Consider the following 14,259-nt stretch of genomic DNA (forward strand, 5'->3'; position numbering starts at 1 on the left):
TTTGTATCCATTTATTTACAGATTCATTTCATTGCAACAATGGTCACTGCATTAGTAAAAAGTTTTTATGTGATGGAGAAGATGATTGTGGCGACCAGTCAGATGAAACAGATTGCCCAGGTAAGGATATGTCCTGTTATTGTAAGACTATAATAGGCAAGGCTCTACAAATCGCAGAAGAATGCGGTAAACCACATAACTTACACTAATCCCATCGAATAAAATTTGTGAATGCAATGTTCCTAAAAATTGTACATAAGAACTTTATACTGTTCAAATTTAAGTTGAATTTCATTTAATTATACTGGAAGGAAATTGAATAAATACGTAAACGGTTAGGCCTGTAATCAAGTAGTAGAAAAAAATCTTTACGTTTTGTTCTTTACGGCTTTCTTTCAATTAGAAACATTTCAAAAATGGGTGGCGGCAGTCATTTGCTTGTTTTCTTTTTAAAATGAAGAAGAAAACGTAGATGAAAAATAATTTGCAGATTCTGTAATAATCTGCAGCACTCGCTGCCGTGCTGGAGAGTTTCTGCTACTGGGTTTTTTTTCCCTACGTAACTTCATTTGCGTTTTAAATTCTAAGAATCCTTTTTGCAACTAATCCATGCCCAGCCTGGGTAACTTCGTTAAAATCTCATCGGAATATTTTATAAATTGTAATTAAAACTATGAGAAAAAAGGAAAATTGTGTTTCGTTTAAAAAAATTTTTTTCTGTTTTAGCTGTTTTTTTAGGTCGTTCGCAACCTATCAGTGAAATAAAGTTAAAAAAAACGCATCCTTGTCGCATAATTTCTAAAATATTTCTATAATAATACAAACGCTTAATTTAAAATATACTAAGCTACTTAAAAGCTTGACAGATTTACATAATTGGTTATAAATAAACAATAGAATGTCGACTTTAAGAGACTTTTAATTTTCGTTGAGCTAAGCCTGAATATCTATATGGAAACTTAATGTTTTCGCTTTATTCTTCTCAATCTGTTAGGGACATAAAGGAAGCAGATGATATTTTAAACTACAAAATCAGACACAAAAATGTACTTTTTCTGAATAAACACTACTTTTTTCGACAATTTAGGACTCATGATCACCAAAATATAGGGTGTAGCCGCAATTGAAGAAATATGTTCTTAATAATTTGGCTAGAGAGTGGTCGAAAGTTTGGACTCCTTAATATTAATTCTATTTTTTTTGCGTATTTTGCCATGCATCGAGAACTTTTTTAGCGAATTGAAAATTTTTTGCGCACAATAATAAAATTCTTTTATCTGAGGCTAATTCCACGCAATTCAATTTTCAAAAATTATTTATTATTTTATTTAATAATGGCTGAATAACTTTTGCTCTGCAAGGTATTAGTTTTTTTACATAATTTTAATGGACGTATTTCTAAATAGTAAATTACAAAAATTGAACGGAATCGGTCGTATAGTTCCATAGAAATCAAATTTTAAAAAGTCGTAAATTTAAAATTCGATTTACATTCGCATGCTTAAAGTCGTATATTTAAAATGAAGTCACCGAAATGAGCCTTAGTACTTGAAAATCCGGTAATTATACCAAAAGTTAGAAGGGTATTTTATTTATTTATTGTGCACTTTACATAAAGTACAGAAGTAAATTTTTTTTCTCCATAATTTTGTTGTTGAAGCCATTTTTATGGAATTTCATTTCCCATTTTCTATTTCAGCATCTTGCCATTTTCATTTACAAAGCTCTGGAGATGCTATTCAGTCGCCTAACTATCCAAACAGATACTTTGCTAATTCAAATTGTAAATGGACTTTGGAAGGTCCGATTGGAACTGGCATCGTTTTACAGGTAAATTAACAGTTTTATATACGTGTTCGTTTTTGAAAACTTTTATTGAAAGAAAGTCTTAAATATTTCATGCTTTCAACTATAGAATGTGGCGTAAGTATATTTTTTAACGCTTGTTCAATCGTTCTTTCATATTTTACATTAGTGTGCAACTTATACATGTAAAGTTATTTATATGAGGTTCATTTTTCTAACAGTTTTCTGATTTTGATACTGAATCAAGTTTTGACACAGTTCAAATTCAAGTCGGCGGTCGAACAGAAGAGAAGAGTGTATCTCTGGTCACATTGTCAGGTAATCAAGACCTGTCATCAATGGCTTACACAACTGCTTCGAATCTCATGATAATTAAATTTCGAACTGATGCATCCGTGGAAAAGAAGGGATTTAGAGCAAGTTGGAAAACAGGTAAAAGGAGATGATTTATTACGTCTTTTTAAAATTTATGGTTTTGTTCATCTATAACGGGAGATATTCTGTGAATTTTTTATTCTGCTTAATCTACAATTTTCGCAGTTTGTGTTATTTGAATATGGCATGGTTTTAATTAAATTCTCTCGCTTGAAAAACGAGTTGTAACTTTTTAACGACATTAAATTACTGTTCTATATTTTTACAATTACGTCTAACACTGTTTTTCGAAGCTCCGTCGCCAAGGAAAGTAAAAAAAAAGTCACAGTTTAAGTGCCTTTCACTTGAAGCAAATGCGATGATTTTAAGCTATATTCATAATCCTGCCGTAAAAAATTATCTGGGCTTTACAAGAGACAAATAACTTAAATATTTTAAAAGTTATTATTTTTTTTAGAAAAAATTGCCCGTTTGTGGACATTTTTCCACCTAGATGGAAATTATCAAAATCACTGCCTTATTCTCAGTTTTTGCAAATTTTTATAATCCCAGGTAATGCAGCAAGTTTTTAAATATTAAAAAATTAGACCACAAACGTCTTTCATTTTAGCAAATCGGTGGCTTTTCTCCATATTGATGTTTTGCGCCATTTTCAAAATAAGCGTGGACAGTGCTGACTTTAGATAGGCTGAACTTGACCTAACAGTTATAAATAACAGTTGGAAACTAACAGCAGTTATAAAAGTAGCATATTATTTTCGAAAAAGTATTAATTCATATGAGAACGAAAAACTGCCTTAAAATCAACTTTATGAACAAAAAGTTTAAATAAGTTTTGAGTTAAAATTTCGAAAGCCCAAATTTCATAAATTTACGTCGTGATTAAAGACTACAGACTAGAGAATTTAAATAAAAAGAGATAAAAATCGATATAGACGTCTATATCGATTTTTTTTTTTAGAAATCTTTTAATTTAAATTAAATAATTTTTTTATACATATTATTTACAGAGCCTGTCAGATGTGGAGGCGAATTGTTTGCACAACCCTCTGCTCAAGTTCTGACTTCTGCAACGTACCCTCAACCATATCCTGGAGGTCTTGAGTGCCTTTATGTCTTAACAGCTCCACCAGGAAAAATACTTACTCTTGAGGTAATTTTTAATTCATGAATAAAAACAATGCATTGATTAATTGATCAGATTTCATTTAATAACCAAGTGATGAATTATCCTATTAAACTGTTAATGTTGTTGTTACTCATCCCCCTGGAGTATAGTTTGTCTAAAGTTAGAACTCTCCTATCCATTCGTCAGGACCCGTGGCGGTGACTATGGTAACGAGATATAACTATTTCAAGTAGAGGTGTGGGGTCAGTGTTTGGAACAGGTGTTTCTCTCGGGTCTGCCGCAGAAGGGTAATCTTTTTTTCCGGTCTATTGTGTTAGCCCTAGAGTGCAGAGAAGCTACACTCCCTGAAATGTGCTATTCTTGTTTCCATAGCAACAGACGACCTCAGACTTTGTAGCTGGAGAGTTCTTACACTAGGCAAACTATAGGAGATCCTACACCAGGTCCAAAAGACCTCTTAGTCTGAGAACATTGAAAATCTCCTGTTCAATCAACTGCTGCCTCCAGGAGACGCCTAAACAATCCCAATGAATTAAAACGAAAATATATGATTGATAACATAAAAAGTTCATTTACTTCAAAAATTATATAAAGTTTCAAAAACATGTTTCGAGTGCTCAGAAACAATGTTCAACAACAACAACATGTTCGATCCATTCTCAAAACTCACCTTTTCATTCAAGTCTGACTAGTCTTGAGAATGAGCGTCTACGCCTAGCTCTCCAAACACGTCAATTTTTTCCTACATTCACAACTTTTTAAAACAGCAGAAGTTTTTTTAATATTTTAAAGTCATTAATATACATATTGATATTGTCATATGCATTGTGCCTTTCAGATAATTGACATTGATTTGGAGCCTGAGAAAGATTTTATTCACATACGAGATGGATCGAGTCCATCCGATCCTTTACTTGCTAAACTGACTGGTGAAATTGAAAACAATCCAAAGTTCATCTTATCCACATCCAACAGGGTGTATATCTATTTTCATTCAAGTTTTGGTGATAGTCGTCGAGGCTTTGCAATCAGATTCAGAGCTGGTAAGATGATTAAATTCTATTTTTTAAATATTTATGTCTGAGTTGAAAATATTTGTGTAATATTTAAAATTAAATTAACTTTCACAGGCTGTGAAATCGAGGAGGTTGCTTTAGCTGGTAATTTGTCATCACCTGCATACGGTATCTCTAACTATCCTTCCAATCAAGTGTGTTCATACAGAATAAGTTTACTTGGTGGTGGACCCGTGTCTCTAAAGTTTGATGAATTCCAAGTTGCTGCAGATGATTTTGTGCAGGTAAGCATTCTTTTTCATTAATTACTTTTTATAATATAGTTCTTGCAAACAAAAAGTGATAAATTTATTACCAAAGATATAATAGGCACATTATCAACTAATATTTATATGTCAATACTATGTTGATAACACTGAATGCTGAATAACTCATTGACTCTTGAATAACTCGAGTTAAATAACTTTCGGTGACTTACATACGCAGGTCTTCATTAATATGGTAATTAAATTTTCAATGGAAAATAATTTATTTCTTACCCTGAATTAATGTTTTAACTAATTAAAATAATATTAATTGTCGTCTTTATTTCCAAATATCAACATTTTAAAGTCAGAAAAATGTTCGAATCGTTTGCTGAGTCTATTATTATTCTGAATTTATGTTCACTGTAAACCATTTTGGAGTAGAGTTGCCCCTATTTTTGGTATTGTGACAGACTTTAATTGTTTTACAGCCATATAGTTATTTTTTTTTTACTTTTACACTGTTATAATTTCATTTATTCATTCATTCATTTTTGTTTATTTACTGACAATACATATTTGCATGCTCACTAGAATCAATTTATGAATTAATTTCAAAAACTCTTCATTTAAAAAACAAATACATTTTTAGGAATATAATCTTTCAAACATTTGTCATTTTGTCAATTTTATTTGCTCGCCGGTCGTCGGGCTACCAGAGCAAGGGAGCCATCCCCTCTGCAGAGGATCCAAATTGCGATGGCATGTCTTCGGATCATCCTCAAGGATGTTTCCCAGGCAGTCGCCAATAGCACATTGTGCAGCTCTAGTGCAACGTTAATAAAGTACCTACCTACCTTTACCTAAGTCAATTTTATGTAATTATTTCCACAATAGCTATAGTTCTGAATTTAAAAATGTATTTAGTTCACATCAACACCAAATATGGTGACAAATATACACCAAAACGTTTTGAAGAGTTACATTGAATAAATTAGATATTCATTTACAATTCAAAATGTTATTTTTGTTATTGCAGGTTTATGATGGAGTATCGGCGGACAATGGTATCCGTCTTCATTCTGGAAATGGGTTCAGCGGCTTGTCAAAACCTTCCATTACCATGACATCTAGCAGTGGAAATCTATTGGTATTATTTTCGAGTAACCCTGTCAACACAGCTCGTGGTTGGAAAGCAAGTTTCAGTGCTGGTTCGTAAAATATTCCATAAGTTAACGAATTGTAATTTGATATTGTCTTTTATATTATGTTCACAATGTGTGGCTCTAACTTATTGGAACTAAACTAATTTTTCTGGTTAAAACCCTTTAATTAATCCATCATTTGTCTTCAAGGAATCCTTAAATTCAAACTCGATTGCAAAATGACGTGCCTTTTTTTGAACCAAACTAAATGAAACATATTTTTATAAAAAGAACATTTTTCTTTCTTAAATTATGTAATTTCTACCATTTTTAGTAAGCCTGTCAATGTTTTCACGTTTTTTATTTACTTTTAGCTAAACTGCGTAATTTTTCTTCAAAGAAAGCTATTAAAATAGTTTTGATTTCTTTTAACTAGATTTATATCATTAAAATTATTTTCCTCAGAACAGAACGTGTATATATGAAGTTACAATAGGGAGAATTCGGAGGATTTACCGTTTTAAATTTATTATGTTTATCTAAATTTTTGCTGTGTCTATTGAACGAGTTGGGGAATTAGATACTTTTCAACTGACAGAATATAAACATTTTCCATGGTTAAATGAGCTAAGTGATTAAGTTAAGTGAAAAGATGTTATTATCAAGTGATAGAATATAAGGCAAAGTATTAAGCTAAGGGAATTGCTCACCATATTTCGAGGCAATTGTTTGTTGATCTCATTCTTCCCCAATCTCTCAAGACACATAATAATTCTTGTTTTTGTGATGCGATTGGATTTCGATAAGAGCTTTATCAATCACTTCATTATAATTATTCTCTCTCATCCTTTTCACAATTTTTTAAATCTTGTCCACTTCTCTTAATGTACTAAAGAAAATTTGTGATAGTGTTATTAATACTACCAAATTTAACAAATCAGTCACTTTCTTTAAAAAAATATTTGCACGTTTAATTAATATACTTTAATGTTTAAAATTATTCTTGTAAATTTAGATTGTCCACCCATAAATGTTGGTAAAGGAGCTATAGCCTCAAGTCGTGAGAGAACTTTTGGAGCTAAAGTAAAATATTCTTGTCCTATGGGTCAAGAATTCAGCTCGGGAGTTTCAGAAATTGAAATTGAGTGTCTTCAAAGTGGCCAATGGAGTGTATCACATATTCCAAAATGTCAAGGTATGTTAAAACATTTTATAAAAACATTATTTTACTGCTGACTTCGATACAAACTTCTTTAGCTGGAGCTGAAAAATAATAACACTGGATTTGCCGAATATTTAATAAATAAATGGTGATTAAGGAATTTTTTTGGCAATCGATCTAGTAGACAGGCAATCGAAATAAAGAATTAAGTTTCAAGATTAGTCGATTAATCTTTGTTGATCTGCCACAATTGAAGGTCTTAGTAAGTAAATCTGCTAAATTTGTCAGTGTTTATTGATATAGAAAACATCTTAAAGCTATTTTTAAAAACAGCCACCTTTAACTAAAAACTAAAACTAAAAACTTTAAACTAAAAACAGCCACCTTTAAATATCTGAAATACTAAATTAATCTCTTTTACTTGTAGTGAATCATAACATATTCATAAAAGTGAAAAATTGTATATTTTCACAGTGCTTCGTTCAATCAATTCAACAATTCCGTTTTCAATATGTTTCTATCATGTTCGACAGCTTTATTTTAAATATATTTCTTTCCATATTCGACAACTTAACTCAAGAATTATCAGGTGATATGATAATATATTGTACAGACTAAACTTCAAGTATATATATATATATTTTTTTTTTGTTTTTTTAACAGACTATAACTTTTTATACATTCATTCAGATCAACCAAGCTAAAGTTGCTAAATAATTTTCTGAACTATTCTAATCAGAAGTATTTTATCTGATGTTAATTTAGTATATTTTTCGTAAGTCTGCTACTAAGAGATTTTTTTTTTGTGTGATTTTTTAGAGCGATACTGTGGTCCTGTTCCTCAAATTGATAGTGGATTTGCTGTCCAAGCAACTAACGTGACTTACAAAGGTGTTGCCACTTATCAGTGTTACGCCGGTTTTGCCTTCCCTAGTGGATTACCAACAGAGACAATACGCTGTACAGAAGATGGGAGATGGGAAAAACTTCCAGTGTGCTTGGCGTCATCTTGTCCGTTGTTGTCTGAAACTCCTCATGCAACACAGGTTGTTTTGAACGGTGGAGGACGCAGCTATGGAACTGTTGTTAGATTCGAATGTGAACCAGGATATTTCAGAATTGGTGCACCAGTCCTTTTGTGCATGACAGATGGTCACTGGTCAAGTGCGCCACCTCAGTGTGAAAGTAAGTAGAAAAATATTTTCGGAGGGTAATTTAAAACACCGTCCTAGCTTTATTATTTTAACTCTGTTAAACTATTTTCCAATAATATTAAATTAATAATTTTTTTATTTTAATGCATTTTGACTGACTTGGTTGTTAACGCCACACAAGAAGTACAGTAATAGACTGTTGGCGACAGAATTCTCAATGTCTCTTTTCTAGAATGCTCAATGATGATCCGAAAAAAAAATTGCGCATGCGCGCAATGTAACAGAATTTTGATTGGAAGGTACATATATGGTGTTATTAGATTCCTAATGAAATTTGGAAGATAAAAGGACATTTAGGCAAGGACTCTGTGAATACAGGCACTTAGCTGCCAGTCTGAAAGACTGGGATTTGATCTTTAGTGGCGGCTTGATGAACACCCATCTTCAGATCGATGGGTACCAATTTGTCATGGAAATAAAGGTGGCTTGTGCGCATTGCTAACCACATTGCCGTTGGTCACGAAATTCTGAATTCTTAACTTCCTGTGATATCCTTGGCCCACAATAGGTGATTGCGGGAATGCTTCTAGAGGTTAAACCACTCTAATTCTGGAAATAAACCATATTTTGGAGATTTTCTTCAGTAAGACAATGGAATAAATCCAAAAAAGTATTTTATTATCTAACCAGTGAACTGTAAAAACTTAATTTCCAAAGTGATTCAAAACAAATAAGTATAGTTATGACAGCTTTTTTTTCCAATGCAGTCTTTATTTTTGAAGGTTGTATGACGGTATCAGAAACATCTGAAGATGACACACTATTTTCTTCTCGACTCGATTATGTATGTCGATTCTCGGTCGACGAACGATTACTCTTCGACGATCTCGATTTTGCCGATTACGTAACAGTTAAAGAATTACGTAGGAGTTTTTTTGTAAACCCATTTTTGTATGATTATCATTTTTTTAATAAAATTCAGGATTCCTTAAACCTAAATTGACCGAAAATCTATTATGTAACGTAAAAAAACAGGCAGTAAAATAAATTAATCTTCCATATTTCAGTAAAGAATGTAATTTTCAAGATACTGTCTAAATTCGAAGACAATCGGTGACGATTAGTTTGAGTTTTTATTTGGGCTAACTTGAAAAATTTAACTTTAAGACATACTTTTTTTAGTAGCACAGTGGAGGGTGAAAAATTGAGCCAAAATTCAAATACTTAGATACCTTACCTGTTCTTGAAACCATTTATCCCCTAATCCTCTAAGCATTGGCTATGATTTCTTTCAAACTATAAACTAACAGCTTTCCTATAAACAATTTAGTTTCTGCTCTTGTTATTTCATTAGATAGTAGAACACAGCAGTGAAAATTCCATACATTTTGCTCAAAATCGCAACGGTTGAAGGGTTCCAAAGATAATTCTGAACTCCAAAATGAGTTCACTTATCTTTTTATCATACAACTATCACATAAACTTTATCACTAAAGTTATAATGCACAGTGCTCAAAAAAATAAACGAGTCATTAATGATCGGATCTTCCAGTTCCAGGACTCAATCTTAATGGTTCGAGGGGGTGACCTCAGATATGCTTATTTAATAATAAGTGCAGAAGATATTTTAAGTTACGAAATCAGTCTCAAAAATCGACTTTCTCTGAATAAACATACCTTTTTTCAACGGTTTTGGGTTTCTGACCCCAAAATATGGGGAGTAGCCACAATCTGGAAAATAAGTCCCATCGGAAAAGAGGTATGTTTATTCATAGAAAGTACGTTTTTGTGCCTGATATCGTGACTTAAAATATCGTCTGCACGAATAAACATGTTAGAGGTCACCCTGTCGAACCATTAAGATCGAGTCCTAGAACTTAAGGATCCTATCACTAGATCAAAAGTTATTTATGGTGGTCGATATATTTTTTGCGCACTGTACGCTTAATAATCAATTTGTTTTGTCAAATGGTAATAGCTTTTAATGTTAAACTAAATAATATTTAAGCACTTTTCATGCATACAGTTTTTAAAAATAATGCAGATATTTCAATTTCATTTATTAAAAAAAAAAACTATTTAAATAGGAGCCCAGTGCCCAATTCTTCCTGAAATAGAGAATGGTTTTGTGGTTGAACCCCAAAGGAACTTTTTCTTCGGAGATGTCGCTAAAATACAGTGTCATAGAGGTTACAGACTTGAGGGTAGTCCTGTAATAACATGTGGTCCAGATCAAAATTTTACGAACGTTCCTGTATGCAACGGTAATATAAACTGTTATCATTATATCTGTAGGATACTGCACATTTTATTTTACAAACTTTGAATTAACTCTTTTTGTTTCGCAAATTTTATTTTTAGACATGAATGAATGTTCGGCATCAACCTGTGATGCTGCATCTACTGTCTGCACGAACACTGCCGGTGGATTTTTTTGCAAATGCAAGGAAGGTTTCGAGCCTAATTTTGGTATGTATTATTTCACTGGCGTTATTAAATTTTGAATTATTACGAAATAAAAAGCTAATGAATAATTTGTCCTTTTTCAGATTGCAAGCCAGTTGGGGATTTAGGACTGAGTTCTGGCATTATTCCGGACACTAGCATTAAAGTTTCAGGAGTAGAAGCTGGATATGGCAAAAATGTATGATTTATGTAAAATTCCGATCTCGACGATAATCGCTAATACTAAAAAATGACTGAATTCTAATTTACAAACAAATAATTTTTATGTTAAATCATAATACCAGAAGTGCAATAAAGAAAATAACATTTTGAACAAAAGCACTACAACCTGCATAATCATTAAAATTAAAGCATTTATTCATACCAGCCTATTTATTTTTCATTAGTTTTGAAGCATTGGTGTGTAGACATGCTTAATATTTCAAATTTTCAATCGCAAGTGTATTAAAACTCAGATGGTCATTTTCTAGTCTTATTTTTTATTTGTACAAAAATCACTTTCGTACTTTAATTTTTTATGAATCATTAATGTATCCACATTAATGATTCATAAAATAAAGCTTTAAGAGTTATTTTTTTTCAAGGGAAATATAAAAATGAAAAAAATTTAAATCAATGAGTTCCCATGAATTTTCATTATTTTCCTACTAATTTTTAATAACTTTTAAAATAAATACTAAAAAATTTTGCATTACATTTGTGAAAAATTTTGATCTGAAAATGAATTAAATCCTAATTTTTTTCCCTTTTATAAATTGCCATTTATTTCATTTAGAAAAAAAAAAGGTTTTTATAAAATAAGTTGCAATAAACATTCAACAATTCTTGTTTTTTATTAAACAGAATGTCAGATTGGACAGTCCTATAGGATGGTGTGGAAACGTACCAAGACCAGGCCATAATTGGGTTCAAATAGATCTTCGCGCTCCAACTGTTATCCGTGGCTTTAGGATACAGACCGTTATTCGATCTGATGGATCTAGTGCTTTCCCAATAAGCCTACGGATACACTATACGGATGATCTAACGGATGCATTTAAGGTTTACAGTGATCAAGCTGGAAGGGTAAGAATATATTTCTCTGAAAATAAAATTTAAGCCTTAAAGTGAAATTTTTTATTTAGTAATTTCAATTATATCGCAAGCCTTAATTTTATTCTTGAATTAGATTTTCAATAACATTCGAAACTCTGTTCAATATATAAGTAATTAAATATACAGGGTATCTTAGGATTATTGGATAAACTTTAAGGGGAGGTTGGGGATATCACAAGGATTCAGATTTTTACTGCAACTAAGTGGTCTTGTTCACAAGATGAACTAGGCGTGGGAGGCTAGTTTAATGATCACCTCGTTCTCCTGATTTAAGCAGCATAGATTTTTTCCTTCGGGGTGCACTGAAACCTGGGGATTCCGAAATCAATCTGGTTGCAAGAATCGTCTGTGTTGCTGCGATTATCCAATAAAATCCAGGTGTGTTTGACCGAGTCCGTCAATCCATAGCCCGACGGTGTAACGCATGCATCGCTGGTAAGGGTGAAAACTTAGAATATTTTTTCTGAGATTTTCACATATCTTCCTCCACAGCACCGTGTAACACACACCCACAGCACCACAGCACAGCACTTAGACCAATTATTTCATATGATCTCAGTCTTGTGTTTTTTTGTTTCTTGTACCTGTTAGACTACTTTCCCATGACGTTTCCGACCATGGGTTGCAATTTAAATCATTGTGATGTCCCAAGCATCCCCTTAAAATCTGTTTCAATAATCCTGGGACACCCTGTGTAATCAATATTCTATATGTAATCGCAATTAAATAATTATTAACGGATACATCTTGACGACGTATGATCTATATCTCGAATCATGAAAAAGGCAGTATCTCCACTGCCTTCGAATTGAAGATACTATTTTCTTAGAATTCGATTAGAGATATATCGTTTTATTAATATGTATTAATGTTTTAGTAAACTACGAGAAGAAAATATGAGAAATAGATAATAATTTTTAGTTATCACAGAAGATTTTTTCCTTCAACTCTGACTGTTTCTTATTTAGTTATTTTATATTTGACGTAGTTTACATTTCTGTCTTGCGTATCTTTTTTTTACAGCCAATTCAATTTAGACCTAATCCTGATGGAAGAACGGGAGTTTCTATGACCTCTTTACAACAACCTCTGGAGGCCAGATATGTTCGCATCGTTGTAATGGAATATGTTGTTGCACCTTGCCTGAAAGTGGAGTTGATGGGTTGCTCAAGGCAAGATTGTGTTGGTAAGTTCCCAAATTAATACATACGATGCATTAATATTGTAATTTATAATATTAATACATGTTTTGAATAAATCTGATATTTATATAAATGTTTATGATTGTTGTGCTTTTTCATAAGATTTTACTTTTATTTAAAGGAAACCCACAATTAATTCCAGATTTAAATTTACAAAATGAACTTTTATTCCTGCGGGAATTTGCTAAAATAAGCACTCCTATTAAATATGGAAAATAATGTTAAGGTAAACTTCGCTATGTTTCTTAATACAACCTTTTGACTAAATCTATCAGGCTTTAGGTTCAAATATACTTAATAATAAGCTCAGGATTGGTTGGAAGGTGTTTTCCGTAAATATAGGGATTTATAAATCATTTATTTATCTCAATGCTTAACAGAGTCTGAAATTACATGACTTTTTTTTCCAGTGCTTAAAAAATTTTAATTTGCTTATGATTTCATTACATAGTTGCATTATAGTTAAGAATATCGCAGTTAATTAGAAATACAAAATTATAGCATAGTAATTTAGCACAAAATAACTACATAAGTTTGCTCAAACTAACGTAATTCAAATAGTTACATAAATTAGTTCAGTACAACATTTACATGATATGTATGTAATGCTGCATCAAGTATTTATCAAACAAGGCCAACTATCTACTAACCAGAATGTGATTGCTAGAACATATACTTAAGGCTTCCTTCCAAATGGAGAAAAAACAGGAGGGTCATTTAAATTTTACGCTAATTGTTTTCAATTTCTATGTATTTCACTATAAAAAATTCATTACATTTAAATTTGTGAGATATTTAAAATGCGCAATGTGTTTCTGTTTTAGATATCAATGAATGCATGGAGAAGAATGGTGGATGTGACCAAAGATGTATTAACAGTCCGGGTAGTTTCAATTGTCTGTGCAATGTAGGATTCGATCTTTATGCTGAAAATGGAACATCAGGTTTTACAATTCCTGAGAGCGAAACGGGATTAAAAGATGATGATGTGTATCGTATTAACAAGACTTGCGTGCGTAAGTTATTTTTACATCTCTATCTTCTTTGCCATTTATTTTTAATTTCCTGCTTTTTAATTGTAGAATGTTTAGTATCGTTAAAAGCTTTTCTGTTTTTTTCTTAACAGCAAAGATGTGTCCAAAACTGACAGCTCCTGAAAACGGTGCTCTACTGAACACGAAAAAGATGTTTCACTATGGTGATGTTGTCAATTTTCTCTGTGATTTTGCCTTTGTGATGAATGGCAATCCAACCATTCTTTGTATGAGCAATGGGGCTTGGAATGGAAGTGTGCCAACTTGTGAATGTGAGTATTTTTTATTACACGAATTATTTGAGTGCAGTTTCAAAGAAAACGCTTTACCAAGAGTTTAAATGTTTTAACCCTGCAATAATATTCATTAATTTAGTGAACAACCAAACCCTGCACGTTTATGATAGTTCAAATGTTATCGCAAGACTTAA

General features: G+C 31.9%; 1 protein-coding gene across 1 annotated transcript in view; it reads left to right on the top strand.

Moving 5' to 3' along the window:
* Nucleotides 1–14,259, top strand: part of LOC107437786 (uncharacterized) — a 116,302-nt gene that overhangs the window by 61,281 nt on the left and 40,762 nt on the right. The window contains exons 6-21 of the mRNA XM_087153235.1: nt 22–120; nt 1,700–1,830; nt 2,028–2,238; nt 3,192–3,334; nt 4,149–4,353; nt 4,441–4,610; nt 5,611–5,782; nt 6,732–6,911; nt 7,698–8,063; nt 10,120–10,296; nt 10,394–10,501; nt 10,582–10,676; nt 11,342–11,563; nt 12,617–12,779; nt 13,620–13,811; nt 13,922–14,101. Of these exons, the coding sequence (XP_087009361.1) occupies nt 22–120; nt 1,700–1,830; nt 2,028–2,238; nt 3,192–3,334; nt 4,149–4,353; nt 4,441–4,610; nt 5,611–5,782; nt 6,732–6,911; nt 7,698–8,063; nt 10,120–10,296; nt 10,394–10,501; nt 10,582–10,676; nt 11,342–11,563; nt 12,617–12,779; nt 13,620–13,811; nt 13,922–14,101 (2,814 nt within the window). The remainder of the gene's footprint in view (nt 1–21; nt 121–1,699; nt 1,831–2,027; nt 2,239–3,191; nt 3,335–4,148; nt 4,354–4,440; nt 4,611–5,610; nt 5,783–6,731; nt 6,912–7,697; nt 8,064–10,119; nt 10,297–10,393; nt 10,502–10,581; nt 10,677–11,341; nt 11,564–12,616; nt 12,780–13,619; nt 13,812–13,921; nt 14,102–14,259) is intronic.

This window comes from Parasteatoda tepidariorum, chromosome 10, assembly GCF_982258835.1.
Source record: "Parasteatoda tepidariorum strain Cologne lab strain chromosome 10, Ptep-v5.0, whole genome shotgun sequence".
NCBI lineage: Eukaryota > Metazoa > Arthropoda > Arachnida > Araneae > Theridiidae > Parasteatoda > Parasteatoda tepidariorum.